Below are 16640 nucleotides of genomic sequence, written 5' to 3'. Positions count from 1 at the left end.
AAACATCGTCGCTTCCTTTAAGGAAAGAATCCAGACTGAAAATATTTGAAATTAAAATCCTCAGATGAGTATTGGAACTTCCGGACGGGAATGAATAAAGGCAAAAACTTCATAATTTATATAGTTTTACCTAACATTATCAGAGCCATTAAGACTAGGAGGCTCTCGTGGCAGGTCATATTGCCATAATGGACGAAGGTAGGGATACTTTCAAATTTTAACTGGAAACCCAATCGAAAAAAGATCATTAGAAGATCAAAACGCAATAGGAGGACGGAGGGAGGCAATATTCAGATGGATTTGGCAGAAACAGGAATAGAAAATACAAAACCAGGTCCAGTTGGTTAAGGGCAGAACTCAATGGAGAGTTTTATGAATGTGGCATTGAGCCTTCGGGTTCCACAGGTCATAGAGTTCGTTAGTAAAAGATGTATCCTTCCTCATATACATTTTACCAATTACGAAACTCTGGGGTCAACATTACTATATATTGAAATTTAGGAGGTCAAAATTCCGGAACCAAATTTCCTAAATACAATGCAACACACACGGCACATTTATAAAAAATGTCTAAAGTTAAAAATTTTCCACCAATTGTTTAATTGTGTCGTTTCTTAATTTGAGTATTCATGAAACTTCTCTATTTGTTTGAATTTGTTCTCTCTCTCTACAAGACCTAGGCTTACTTTAGTGGGTCATCGAATAAATATCAGAATCGTATATAATAAGGAAAATGTCTGATAGTATTCACTAAACTTATTGTGTCTTTATGTGTAAACATAATGAGAGAAATTTCACAAAACTTGCTGCTCTCTTCTCGGTCACCATACTGGTTGAAAAACCAGTCAAGAACCACCAATCATATTACTATTAATTAGTTCATATAAACGTAAAGTAAATTATAAAAGCATCTAAGAAAATGACAAGCATGAATAGAGCAAATTTTACAGAAATAACTGAAGAGGAAGGGGAGGTGGAGGAAAAACCTAACCAGTACACACTCACAGAGCATAAACAAGTCAATGTTGATCTTCACACTTTCCCAAAACCAGTTCCTCCTAAGAACACACCTTTGAGCATTTGGAATCCGGACATAACAAGGGTGACACACGTGCTCAAATTATTAGACTCACACTCGAAAAATGCAAAATTGATGTAGGACTCCTAATTTCAGAGTTCTAGAGCATTTAATTTAATGGTTAAAACACCAATATAGGATCATTCATTTGTTTACTGTACAGTTGAAGTGGTACCACCGTTGAACAACAGATGGTATTAGTGAGGGGGGGGGGTATTCTGAAAGTGGTGTTTCAGTTGTAGATAGCTATTGTGGTTCCTATCAACAAGTTACAGTCTGATGTGTTGTGGTTGCTGTCGTAAGAAGTTAATGACATTTAAAGCGTTCAACAGTTCGAATGGACCAGTTTAAAATGATCGTGACGTGTTTCGTGTATCAATCTTTTATTCTGTGTAGTCCTGTAATTACAGCATAATGGGAAAAGCAAAAGACCTTTCTCCGCGTAAAATGGAAGTTAACAAAATACTTCTGTTGCAAATAAGATATACACAGCAATACACTGCTAGTAGAGTACGGATAGAACAAAATCTGTGAGCAGAGTCTCTGTTGAAATGCACAAGAGGCAAAATAGGATTGAGAAGTGTGGGTGAAAACCAAAGCTATCGCTAATAGGTATCAGAAAACTAAAAAGATTGGTTCTGGGAAACAGAAGTGCAACTTCTAATAGACGTAAGCATAAAAATGGCTGAGTATGGCGCAGACATTTGGCCTGAAAGTGTTTGAAGGATTCTTTGTGCCGAGGGAATAAAAGCTCAGTCAAGAAAGAAAGCAAAAATTAGAATCTACTCCAATCATGGCAAAGAAGCGCCTCGAATGGCCACGAGACCTAAAATATTGGACTGCTGACGATTGGAGAATAGCGTGTTTCAGTGATGAATCATGTTATCTTTGTGTCTGATGAATGTTCACAATATGTGCGACGTTGACCTGGGAGGAAATCAAGTTGGAATGTCTTTAATAAACCGTGAAGCATCTTACTTCAGTCATGGTCTGGGGTGTGATCTCTGTCTTCGGGCCTGGAAGACTATAAACTAGAGAGGACAATGAAGCACGACCAATACCTACAAGTTCTTCAAGAACTGCTTTCCCAGACTGCACTCTGGTTTGATGACGTACATTTTATCTTTATGCATGATGGAGCCCCATGCTACCGCGCCACAGCTGTGACAAAAGTCTTCGTGAACAACAAAATTAGTGTTCTTCAGTGGTCAATCATTAGTCCTGATATGAACCCAATTGAAAACTTTTGGAGCTTTATGAAAGAAAAGCTAGAGAAGAAGCACATTAGAACCAAACTTCAATTGACCAACAAGATCAACAATTTGTGGTATCACGATACTGAATTGAAGGTAAAATGTGCTAAACTCGTACATAGGATTCCACAAAGGATAAAATTTTTTATAAAGAATAAGGGATTTCCTAAGAAATATTAATCTTTGTGTGGGATATATATATATATATATATATATATATATATATATATATATATATATATATATATATATTTTGTAAGTATTCCATTTCATTTTTTGTTTCCAATTCGGATATACACACTTTATAGTAATTATATTTGAATGTTACGTACGCATTTGTTTTATTTGTATCGAAAAGCATATGCCACACCCACTAGAAATTAGGACAGAGTTACAAAGTAGTAATTTGGACTAAGTTCGAACGTATTTTCTCACGTAATATTGTAAGAACAGTAAAATATTCAGAATGAACTAAATGTTGAGTCTAATAATTTGAACACGTCTGTATATATATATATATATATATATATATATATATATATATATATATATATATATATATACTGTAAAACTATTGATGATACTATCCAAATTACTATAATTTAGATTTACTTTAGGCCTCCTCTTCGTCCTAATATAATAAGATGCACAACGTTAATTTCTATCGAAGAAGATGTAGGTTGGTTGTGAGTGCTTAACGTTAGTTTTTCAGCATGCATTATGACCAAGGAAGAAAACAGTAGGAGTTATTGTAATTATCTTATCGTGATTTAAAAGAAAGATAAGAACAATAATGTTATTATTATTAATATACTTATGCGTCAGTCGAAACCGCTCCCGCAATTTATAAAGTAATAACAAGGAATTGTATCTTAATAATTTTATTAGTAATTACTCTTGATTAAAACGCAATACAACATCAGAACTGTCTTAAGTTTTTCAGACAATATTAAATTGAAAGTTTATTTAATTTAAATCCGAAGAAAACTTTTCTTCCTTAACGAAAACAAATGTTTCAGAACAAAAAGGAACAATATCAAGAAAAAAGTTTTCTTGTATTTTTAACAATTTATTACTTAAAAAAATGCAAGTGACACACTGTAACAAATGAGCATGCTTTCCTCTTCAGGCATAAATGATTATTTCTGTGTAACAACAGTTAGTAAAAAACGAAAGGCGTCCTTGTACGAGTTGTTGTCTGCTGTCGTGGCTACACATCTTCGTTATCTGAATCAGATTCTTCTTCGATAGCTGCTTTGGCAAACTTCTCGGCTTCAGCGAACACTTCATCAGGGACCTTTTCATGAACGCCGTTCGTCACTGCACCAACCCAACTCAACTCCAATTCAAAATTCTTGTCTTTCAGTTCGTCATGAACGAAATAAATTCTGCAAAACACAAGGAAATAAAATAATACACTGTTAAAACAACGTCTTCTAAAACGACGATTAAAATACATGTCTCTAGAATTTCAATATTATATCGATATTTATGCCTATGAACTTATAGATTATCATAATACATTTTTTTTAAAGTATGGTCTGTATATGAATACATTTGAAATTTGACGTGTCCTTAAGAATAAATTCGCGCGAAGCCTAAACATTCACAGAGTCAATCTGTACGCTTCGAATTATGAGATTAGTTATTATATTAAGAAAATTGAGCGGTCTCAGACTGTAAAATACGTTCAGTTATCAGGTTCCTAACCGCAGCAAACATGACGGCAGCAAATATTTGCTGTCAATTATGTAATGATAACAATGCAGTACGTGGTAATACAAAAATGAGTCAAATTGTTCACGGAATGTAGACACTGCGCTTAGCAACTACCACTTCTTTTTTCCATCCGAAGACCTTACTGGAGAGTAAGCGTTTAGACAGTAATGGAGAAGTGAAGACAACATTGAATAATTGATTATCATCACAGACGGCGGAGTTCTATAACGAGGATGTTAAAACCAGATGTTCCTTACGATAAATGTCTAAACAGGTAGGGAAATTACGTAAAAAAATAGAGATTTGTATACAAATTCGGAAAATAAATATTTCTTTGAACAATATTCCCTTATTTATTTTCATTACAAAACTGATTTTATTAAATAATAATAGTAATAATAATAATAATAATAATAATAATAATAATAATAATAATAATAATAATAATAATAATAACCCTCGGATACCTGGCAGGTTACTTGCCAAAAACTAGAAGCTTCCATATATTATGATCCTCCGCTAATCTCCCAACTTTGCTAGAAGGTTCATTCCTATAATGATATCTTCGAATTACAATTTCCCCCCTCTTCCTTTTTACTTTATACCATGTACCTGACAAGGCAACTTCTTACAATTACTGATAATGTAATAACTACCTTATTTTTCTCTTTTTATTTCATAAAAAATATAGTAAAATATGCAGTTACCTTCTATACCGTCCCGTTTTTGTATGCCTTCTTGCAGGACTTTAGCTGGGAATACATTTGGGATTTGCGAAGCTTTAGGTAAATAATGAGAAGGCCAAGTTCTAAAACTCTACGACAAATACTTTAATAATAATAATAATAATAATAATAATAATAATAATAATAATAATAATAATAATAATAATAATAATAATAATAATAATAATAATAATAATAATAAATTATTTCAATCAGCGCACCCATGTCAGTTATGAGTTAACATATACACAATTAAGTTCCTTAATTACGGCATTACACTACACCTGTTGAGGTATGGTCTAGCTCCGAAAACTATCAGGGTTGTTGGGACATCCAAAGCTATTTTTCTTCCCAGCCCAAAAGAAAAATCATTGGGTTTTTCTTGGGTAAAATCCACATAAAATACACAGAATAAATCTCCCAGGAAAAAACACCTCCAAAAATATACTTTAGAACTTGCATTGAAATGATAACCTTAGTGTGATCATTAGACTTCGGACTTTAGGGCAAATGCCTATTTTTCCTTTTCACAGTCGGCAATAAAACTTTAGATCTTTACGAATTACGAAAATTTAGACCTATTGAAACAACGTTTTAGTGACCTAAAATGTCCTAAAACAGGTGTTAGTGCCTATTTTTGCCTTTTTTGTTCTTTAAAAGCCTAAAATAACCTAAAACAAGAAAATAGCATTATTTCACGTACTTTCTTATTAATTAAAAAATAAACAAATATTTTTCTTTACAGAATAGGTATTGTGAAAGCTTTGTAGCAAATGCAACATAAAATGATTCATCTCATCTCTGTTCAATACTCCGTCAGAAACTTGTCAGAGTAGAAGATAAACTTATTCTAGCTACTCTGAGGAAGTAAGAAGGAGTTGGCTGCTGCATGATTTTCAATGGACTATTTTTGTTCAAGGTCAACATATCTGTAGTTGAGGGGTGGATCTTCTGACACATATAGTAAGTACGCATAAAGACACCAGATAGCCTCTAGGCAAGAAATCTTTTCGATACTCTTCGTACGGGCAAATGCAGGTCAATGTACTTCTTTACTTCACTGCGAGCAACGCGATGTCGGGTTCTGTGCTGCCCCGGATTGACAATGTACTGTTACTTTAAAAACTTGCATCCTGAGTGTAACGAAGTAGACGACACTACTACTATACTGGTTGCTCCCTACCGCTACTAGAGGCATGACGTGCCGTTACTGTATCTCCTGATAGGCCTGCCTGCTACAACAGCAAGCACTTCAAGCAGATATATTTAGAGTTCGAATACAACAGTGCACTCGCTAAGATTAGGAAGGACATTGGCGATTCCTGCGTTTGGGTAGACGTCAACGAAAGAATAAATGTATGCAACAGGGAAACTCGATGAAAATGGACATTCACTTCCCCACTTGATCAGTAGTAGGAAATTCAGAAAGTAAAAGCCCAGTAAATTGCTTACGTTGTAAACAAAAGTTTGCAATTCTTATATCTCGGTGATGTAGATGATTCCAAATTTCTCCTTCTCTTTAACGATGTTGCCTCTAAACATCTGAAAATCTTCTACCCCACCCTAATTCATGTTCCTTGTATGGTACATGCTTTCAACAGGATATCTGAAACCATACCAGACCAGAAGTGAATTCTCTGAAGTAAATAACCTCATTTCAAACATGAAGAAAACCTTCTGTAAAGCTCCATCCAGAACTGCCTTTTCAGGGAAAAATTTCCCGACATCCCTCTTCCTCCATAATCTATTTTAACACGCTGAAGAACATGTATTGAGGCAGCTCTGTGCTACGCTGAAAACTTGGATATTATTGCACCTGTTGGGGGCGCCCTGGCTCAGTAGTAGAGCGCTGACTCATCCAGCGTTGACTTTGATTCCAGCTCGCACTGTGTGGACTTTGTAGTGGACAAACACCGTGCTCATGGTTTTTTTCGGGATTCTCCCGTTTTCTCCCACTTTCTTCATTCCACCATTTCATTCATTTCTCATCATCACCGTCTCCTTTAGCCTAACCGGCATAATCGTGGGACGTAAAACTAAAGATTTCATTTCATTTTCACTACTGCGCCTGTTGTTCAACTTCCTGGTGAGAGTAGTAGTGTGTGTTTCACAGCTTTGAAGGAGCTTGTGAAGGACGCAATAGTAAAGAGAGATCTTGTATACAAAAGGCAAATTTTGTATTATTGCCTGTAAGAATTGCCAAATTGGGAGATAAGGAAAGAACACTTGTTGAAAAAGTGACAGTGATAAAGGCAGCAGAAAAAAAATTCAAAACCGAGGATTTGATGTGTTGGATCGCACGGCAAGAGTCTTGACGGGGGAAGAACGAGATGCTTCCAGAAGAAGTACTTTTATCAAATGCAAACAAATTCAAATATGCACCTATAACATCAGTTTCAGTTGAGAGGTCATTTTCTGCAGGAATTATTGTTCCGTGAACTATGAATAAAATCATACGTATTGTACTATTGTAATATGTATGTGTATTGTTAAAAGACACAAATAAAGATTTTGGTAAATTTATAGTTGGAATTTTAGAGCCTATTTTCGTATTTTGAGGGCCTATTTTAGGCGCCTAAAACGTAAGTTTTTCATGCCTAAAATTCCGAAGTCTAGTGATCATATACCATATCAAGAAACAAAAGTTTTCTTGTATTTTTAACGATTTATTACTTTTAAAAAATGCAAGTAATACACTGTAACAAATGAACATGTTTTTTTTTTTAGGCATGTTTCTTTAATCGTGTTTCTCCAATCATACACAACGAATTTAGTTCACACTCGATTAAATTAGCTGTAATGATGTTCAACTGTAATCTGGGACAAATAAAATGTAACGCAACAACGTTTCCTTTGTTTTTGTAGTGCATACACACTAATAATGAACTGCCTTTCTTCATGTGTCAATTAATTACAAATCAAAAATGCTTCACTTAAAAAAGGATTTCTCAACACTACACTTGGATAATTACACACATACAAACGAAAAAACTGAATTAAAAAGGAAACGAAATCGTCTGGTACGGTAATTACAAATGCACACATCATTTTTTGTTTGTTTGTTTGTTTATTTATTTGTAATACCATAATTTGAATTAAAGACACTAATAAACGCTTCGCTTTAAAAAGAAAATTACTAAAGATCTATTTCTACTTTCTCAAAAGTATACCTGGATAATTACACGCGCACACACTCACAAAAACGGAAAATATCTGCATTAAAAAGTAGATCAGGATACTCCCGGTTTGTTCGTGCACATCTGGTAGAATATGTAAGGTATAAAACGATTATCGCATGTTACAAAGGACTTTTAATTATAAATATATTGTAAGAAAGCAAACTGGCAACTGAAAATGTGATTTAAAAATGATTGCCAGCATTTCAATTCTACTACCGAAAGAAAAAAAAAAAATTTAAAAATCAGTTCTTTTCGATTCTTGCATTTTGAGGAAAATGTTGATTTTTAGTTAAGTGGCTACTGATTCAATACTATTCATGGCTGACACGTTATTCTTTTCCGAATAAAATAGCAAATGGTACCAAACACATGTGTGGATGATGTACGACAGAAAGAACATTTGGCGTAAAAAAGGGAAATATCCCTCCAAAAAGTCCCTTTTTCTGAAATCTGGTTCCCCTGTAGAGTGGCATCGATTGCACGTACCCTAACATAATATACTTTAAGAAATACTAGGCTATGTCATTTTCAAACCAGCCGATGGCAAATTACTGTGGTTAAACTTTTTAAATTTTCTTAGCATGTCATTTTTGGGAGAAAGGAAGTGGGAAGCATACTGTGCAAGGAGTGCGATCACAACCACAAGTTTGGCTAGGAAATTATTGTTTTATACTTTTTTTTAATATATAAATTTTATAGGTTTCGGTGTGTGAAACACGAGCACTTCGAAAAGACAGCATAAGTATGAACCAGAACTATACTGTTCTAAAACAGATAGTGAAGTGAAATATTGATATTAAAAGTCTATAATAAAATGTAATTTTTTTTTTTTTTCTAGTGTGACGACAGATTAACAATATTTCATTAAATGTCTTGGCTTATGGATTACAAACTTTATCTAAACGTATTCTTTGCTAAATATATATTTTTAAAGGTTACGTCTATTTGCAATATAGCAACGAATTTTCCGAAAACATAATTTTGTTCATGTTTCATAAAATAAATGTTTCAGTAATAATTGCCGCATTACATAATTTAGTTTAAGAAATTGGAGCGAGAAAGTTTAGTGCGGTGACCTGTATCTTTATTTACGTCAAGTATTTGTATGTCTTTAATTCAAATTATAACATTATATATTTATAAAGAAAAGTCTGATTTATGTATACGTAATCATCGTAAGAGAAGATTTTGTTTCCTTTTTAATGAACTTTTTTCGTTTGTATGTATGTAATCCAAATGTATTTAGTCTAGGAATTAATTCGTGCGGGTGGACAAGAGATGGCGCAACGAACGGAGCGTTTCACAGTTCCGTGTATCCACACATGTGTTGCAAACCCCTGTCATCGCGTATCGTTCGTAGTATAGGGCAGTGGATTAAAGCGTCAACAACACCAGTTTGTAGTTAAGTGAACATGGCGCAATTTGTGCCTGATAAAGTGTTTTTGCGGGGTGTCCTGCTGCATTACTTTAACATGCAGAAAAGTGCGACTGAAAGTCATCGTATTTTGGTGGAAGTGTATGGTGACCATGCTCTAGCTGAGCGAACGTGTCAGAAGTGGTTTGCACGGTTTAGAAGTGGTGATTTCGGCTTGGCAGACCAAGAGCGAGCTGGACAGCCAAAAAAATTTCAAGACGAAGAATTGACAGCATTGCTCGAGCAGGATTCGTGTCAAACGCAGGAACAACTTGCAGCAGCATTAGGCGTTGATCAAACAACAGTCTCCAAACGCTTGAAAGCCATGGGAATGATTCAAAAGATGTCGCATTGGGTTCCACATGAATTGAAAGACAGAGACGTTGAAAGACGAAAAACCATTTGCGAATTGCTGCTTCAACGACAGAGCAGAAAGGGGTTTCTGCATCGAATTATTACGGGTGATGAGAAGTGGATCCATTACGAGAACCCTAAACGAAAAAAGGCCTGGGTGAAACCAGGTGAACCAGATCCATCACAACCAAAACGAGATATTCACTGTGCAAAGGTTATGCTGTGCATATGGTGGGATATGAAAGGTGTGGTGTACTATGAGCTGCTGCAACCGGGTGAAACTATGAATGGAGAACGTTATCGACGACAATTAATGCGTTTGAAGCAAGCTCTGGCCAGAACACGACCAGAATGGGAGAACAGACATGATAAACTTATTGTTCAACATGATAACGCTCGCCCACATGTCGCAAAACCGGTCAAAACCTATTTAGAAAATGTCGGATGGGAAGTTTTACCCCACCCGCCGTATTCACCAGACGTTGCTCCTTCGGACTACTACTTGTTCGATTGCATGAACAACGATTTGATTGGACAGCGGTTTACTTCTTCAGAAGATATCGAAACATGGGTCTCTGACTGGATCGCTTCCAAGGATGAGGACTTCTTTCGCCACGGAATCCATACATTGCCTGACAGATGGGCGAAAGTGGTGGCTAGCGATGGACAATATTTTTCTTAAGGTATTTATGTATTTTGTGTTTGTACTACAGCTTCAATGTGTGCGTACCAACCGCACGAATTAATTCCTAGACCAAATAGTATTGAGAAAATAGAAGTATATCTTTAGTAATCTTTCTTGACTGAAGAGTGATCATTCGTAATTAACTGAAACGTGAAGAAAGATATTTTACTATTTGTTTGTACTAATACGCGAGTTTGTATTACAAAAACAAATAGAATGTAGTCGCATTGCATTTTGATCCAGATTACAGTTGAACACCGTTACAGAAAAGCTGATCAAGCGTGAACAAATTTCGTTATGCATGATTCCCAAACATATTCAACGGTATTCTATTCTCGATATCCCTCGAATGCGTATGCAAAGCAAATTCTGAAACTAGGAGTGTACTAAGAAATATGATTGAAGACAGTAATTAGAATCACAGTAGACTGAAGAAAGTAATTGTAATCACATTGAATTTATCATTTCAATCCACGTCCGGATGTTTTAATTATTATTATTATTATTATTATTATTATTATATTTTATTATTTTTTTTTTATGGGTTTTACTCTCCCTAAAAAAATAGTTATTTTTGGACTGGGAAAATTAAAACATCCCTGCAGTAAACGGCATTATTATTTTTTTCGTCTCCTGAGAATCACCTGTGTCTGGATGTGATATTTATCAAAGCATTTCTTAGAAATAAAGCCTCTGAAATAAAGTCGAATTACCAATTCCTTAACTTTAATCCTATTCATATCATCACCAGACCACAGTATTCGACACTAAGTATTCTGCATGCATATTACCCCAGCCATTTAATTTCATTACAGTTGAGGATATTTTTTGATCTAACTGAACTTTCGGAAATAAATTAAGAATACATGCCTTTCCATTAGATTATAATACCTTTGGCATGGACACAATTTCTCTGTTTAATACTTAAGATGTTTTATTTTTCTATCATTTTACCAATTAGCCAAATTCTGTATATCCTACTCTACAGTTATTTTATGAACAACGACGTAGAATATTTACATTCTGGCTGCCTCTTTTATTAAATCTTTACAGTCCAAATCCCGCAGTTTTAACTTCTCAATTTCTGTCTTTGCTGCCTGTTTTGCCTTTCCAACTGCACATCCATAATAACCCTGAAATATAGGAAACATTATGATACAGATAGTTAACTCTACAGGATTTATTATTTTACATACAACTTTTTAAATTTTTTTAAAACAAAAAACAGATTGCAATAATTACTGAGAAATATCACTACTGCAACTGTTATGTAAAACTTTGTTTAACACTACTAATTGAAACCATATTAATAAGTGTAAGGAACATATTAATATAATCACAATACTGACCAGGAAATCAGAATTTTTTTTTCAAAGGTTCAATATTTCAAGTAATTTTATCGAATTGCTTTTATCAGGATGGTGTGTTACGTATGTGTCGAATCAGAATTGTACTTCAGTGCTGATAAATCCTTTATAAGAATCTATGGATCTAATAATTAAACAAGTAACGGAAAACTCTCTACAGAGAATGTTTTATATACACTTAATTTAAAGTTACTAAATAGTACTATTTAATTTCTATTTCTATTTACAAATAAATAAATAATACCACTTTTATTGGTATATGGACAATTTGTTAAAAATTCTTTCTCTTCATTCACACACCTCTAGAAGAAAACAATCAGCAACCATCCAAGAAGTAGCACTGGAATGTTGTCAATACATATTTATAACCAGATTGATGAATTTTGTGATAATTTGTATGAAATAATTGTTGTCCAAAATCAAATATACATTCATTTGTATTCACAGGAATAGTTACAGTACTCTGATACTGTTTAAGCACAATTAATCCTGTATGGATATAAAGTAAACGGAATCATCAATGTGGCTTCATGAAATAAATCAACATTGACCTGATCATTAACACCGACGAGATATTCGAAAAAAAGTAATTATGTTTTACGTAAATATTCAGAGATTTAAGATAAGAAAGCCCTCGATTCGATTAACAGACAGTTTGATGTTTATTTTGGAAGAATTGGGAATTTCCAATAAGTTTGGTAAAGATCTGTCTTAGTAAAATTAGAGGTGAACTGCAAATATAACAAATTTGTCTTGATTTTTTAGCTATTCTTTACGGCCTGAAGCATGGAAACATATTATTATTACTCTTTAACCCTGCTTTGGAATTTGCAATTACGGTGGCAACAGGAATATTCACGTAATTATGTATGCGGATGATGTATACTTGATGAGCAATGATACCAGATAGGATAAAATGACCATCTTTTATCGGCGGCGATGAAACTTTGGAATGCTTAAACCATAGACAGTGAGGGAGTTACAATCCCACTATAGATTAAAATTTGTCAAATTATTTAGTGATTGGGCACTGGCTGTTTTTTTTTTTTTAATAATAATAATAATAATGCTATTTTTTGCTATATGCAGTGTATTGCTATTTCCTTTAAGTACGAAGAAAAGGCAAGATTAAAAAGAAAAAAAAGTATATAAAATAACTGATAAAAGTATAAAATGGAAGAAACGGAGTTTTTCCAACTTAGTCATACGTAGCGAGGTAGAGGGAACAGCCACAATGTTTTCGTATGGAATTCTCTACAAGTGAAAATGCACGAAATAAAAACAGTGAATACGTCAAGAGTGGACCATGCCATGCCTTAGGTATCTTCCTTACTATCCCTGTTCGTTAACCACTATGTTGCCCAGCTCTCTGGGTAATCTATAATGAACGTCAAAACTTGGAACCATTTTCTTCCATTGTAGCTGAATTTATGTATATATGAAATAGAAGAGCAGCATTTATGGACATAAAAATAACACAGAGAAATAAAAATATCTGAGATAGTTGTTCGTATGTTTTTATTCTGTTGTAAAAAACTGAAAATGGCGCTTTCAATCTTTGGGAGTGAACATTTACCGGAGCCTCATTTTAAATGGAGAACAATATCAACGCATGTACCAGATTGAGCCATCAACTAATTATGATTTATTGACTTTTAATTATCAACTTATTTGGTAATGACGAGTTGCTCCCAACATTTTATCACAGTTACATTAAATTTTTAAGATTTTAAGCGCATTTTAAGTTTTCATGACACAGTAAAAAATTTATTTCGATAATTTTCTTGTTACAACTACGTTTTACCATCTGTGTTTATGAAAAATTTTAAGTTCGAATGCACACATAACCTACCGCAGTTACTAAAACAGACTAAGGTTTTATTGTGAACCTTATAAAACTGGAGTTAGACTGACCTACCAACTGTATGTTGTGGCCTGGTTTCTGTAAGATGTAGCCGGGTGGCTAAGCAGTTTGGCCATTAGGCTTTTTGAGATTTTTCCATGTATTTAGGCAATGGTTGCCTGGCATACGTTATTAGATACAGTGTATTATCATAATGACACGCCATGGTGGTAGTGATGGTTATAATATACAATTCGCATTTGCTGATGACAACTGGAGAACTATACGATCGATAGCAACACTAGTGTACACAAAGGATCTGCTAGGAGAATGATAATATACACAGTTTTTTTCTTTTCTGAAGGGGAGATTTTATTGTGGGAAGAAAAATTATGGAGTATGGAGACAAAATTTCAACATGTTATGTGCAAGTACTTCGCTGCAGCGGCCGAAAATGGAACGAATTTCAGATTTTGCTGCGCACTTTATAAAACTGAGGTTACAGATAAGCAACAAAACTGAATTCCGCGACCTGGTATGTACAGAAAGAAATGTAGCATTAACTATATAACCAGATGAATATATTACTTGACCGTTGGGGCGATAGTGTATTTATCGACTAAGGATCCAGTTGCTTATTTTTCACTCTGAATTTCAAAGTAACTGAGGTATTATTTATTTATCAGGGAAAAGGTTACTTGGTTAAAAGATAAAATGTTTGTATATTTTATACCTTGGTTTGCTATTTCTATTGCAATTTTATGTAATTGGATTAACTTTTCACTTAATTTAGTAGTTTTTGAGAAATTATGTTACCAGATTGATGTGAAAGAGTGTATTGTAATAACTATCAAAAATGTTAGACTATATTTAAATTTAAAAAAATAAAATAAAATAAAAAAAATAAACACGGTACATTACAAGTTGGTTAATTAATTATATTGTAACATTCCTTTATAGCACCGAGGCTATATAAGACCGGCCTACTGTTTAAAGTGGGATCCGAACAATTACTCGGGTTTAGCATAGCAGATTTTAGTTCAAACAGTTCTTGTTCGCCGAAGATATGTTATCATAAATGTGAATTCTTCGTAAATATCTTTGTTTTCCTTTGCAACGACTGACAGCTGTGACTAATCTGTCTTTGAAATATTTCGTAAATAAGAATTTTAAGTACGGCTTTAGCAAGTACATACATTTCATGTGTCAGCAAAATTTACCAGATAACTTCAAGTTACGTTTTGTATATTGTGTTATCCATGGCACTAGTTCTACAAAGGAGATTCGAATAATATTCAGTAAAAGATTGATGATATCGCGGCATTATGCGTGGTAATATTACGTAATGAAATTTATATCATGACGTCTAGTTGAGTAATTACTATGAGGATTGGAATTTTTACTGGATAAGTTAGTATGTATTTATTGCATCAGTAGAAATGATTAATACTACACGTGTAATTTAAATTATTAATACTTTCGAAGTATTATGACTTACATAAGACACTCCTGAAGGATCTATCATGTACATCATCGGGCCATCTGCTTCGTAACTACCTAATATAACACTGCATCCAAAAGGACGTACTGCGCTGTACAATGTATACGCATGCATATACATGGATACTCTATCATTTAAGTACTGAAAAAAGAAGCGAATTGCATATATTAACTTATACAAACATTACACAAAGGAAATACAAAAATTACATATATTAAACATTGTGTTTAAAAAAGAGAAAAAATTACAATGAATAATTTGAGTAAAGGGTCTATTTACGGAAAATTACGAGAAATAGAACCTACTGCTTAAGACTGAATCGAAAGTACAAGGCATGTACTTCCCACAGTATTTGATTCTGCAAACGAAACGAAGTGCAGCTACAAGTAACAAACGTAAAGCCCTACTGTAAACCTAACAAAAGTAGATTATGAAGTTTCATTTAAAAAGAAAAAATAATAAAAAAACACACTGGATTGGAGTTTAGTGTCCATTTCAGTACCAAGGTATATGAGACGTGGACTTACAGTTTAATGTGGATTCGTACCATAGGAGCTCCCACGGGAATCGAACCCGGCTCTCCTAAGTCAAAGAAACAAACTACATATTTGGCTGAAACTTACATTACTGCAATAATCCCAGTATATATATATATATATAAAAGTAGCGTATTCCTTTATACTATCAAGGAATTTCGGTTTGCTAAATACAAGTTGAAAGTACAAGGAACATAAAGGTTTCTGTTGAGTTTCATTAGAGTAACTGGCTCTATAACTCGCAGTATGACTGCAAATGAGTAAAACTCCGCCTAAAACGAGTGCGAGTGACGAAGCCAAATACCTAGTAGAGACTGTGTGGTTGAAGCTACATTAAAGAATTTTCTTTTCGGAAAGAGCGTCTTTTTCAGTAACATTAAAATATGTAAATTGAACGCATGTCAAATACCAAGAAAGGCAACAAAACACCTCTTATATGTTCATGTATAATAATAAAGCAAAATAGACCATGTTTAGACCATCAACACATGAAAACCTCATTTCATATTGAATTGAATTGAATTTGAATGGTTAAGGAGTGAGAAAAATATTAAATGCGACATTTCCCTTCTAGAATAAACCCAACTTAATATCTAGCAGCATTTATCAAATTCAAATGCAATTACTTACTTTAAGAGGAATGCTAGATCCATACTGGGCCCTATAATTAGATGCTTCTATTCGGGCAGTTTCAACTATTTGTCTCGCATCAGCTAACAGACCAGAAATTGCCTGGAAAGACAAATATAATGACTGAAACAATAATAAATAAAAAAATAAGACATCTGTAGAAAATAATAAGACATCTGTAGTAAAACCACAATAGACAAGATACATTGTGGTTTTACTTTCGGAAATTTTTCTCTTTATATCGTTTTGTAACCAACACAATACGATTAATCTGTTCTAGCAATGCATTATACTTATGTATGTATGAAATTATAAATAACTGGTGGTTGATCTGGAATTTAACGTCGTTTTCACCA

The 16640-nt window shown here is 33.8% G+C and overlaps 1 protein-coding gene across 1 annotated transcript in view; it reads right to left on the bottom strand.

Annotated features, from left to right (window-relative positions):
• Positions 1-3379: 3379 nt before the first annotated feature.
• Positions 3380-16640, bottom strand: part of Prosalpha7 (proteasome alpha7 subunit) — a 30372-nt gene continuing 17111 nt past the window's right edge. Inside the window, exons 4-7 of the mRNA XM_081725495.1 lie at positions 16285-16386; positions 15116-15259; positions 11428-11540; positions 3380-3719 (exon numbers count right to left, since the gene is read on the bottom strand). Coding sequence (XP_081581621.1) covers positions 3542-3719; positions 11428-11540; positions 15116-15259; positions 16285-16386 — 537 coding nt within the window. The 3' untranslated portion in view covers positions 3380-3541. The remainder of the gene's footprint in view (positions 3720-11427; positions 11541-15115; positions 15260-16284; positions 16387-16640) is intronic.

Source organism: Thermobia domestica, chromosome 9, assembly GCF_964235325.1.
Source record: "Thermobia domestica chromosome 9, izTheDome1.hap1.1, whole genome shotgun sequence".
NCBI classification, from domain to species: domain Eukaryota; kingdom Metazoa; phylum Arthropoda; class Insecta; order Zygentoma; family Lepismatidae; genus Thermobia; species Thermobia domestica.
This window is presented reverse-complemented; position numbering and strand designations above follow the sequence as displayed.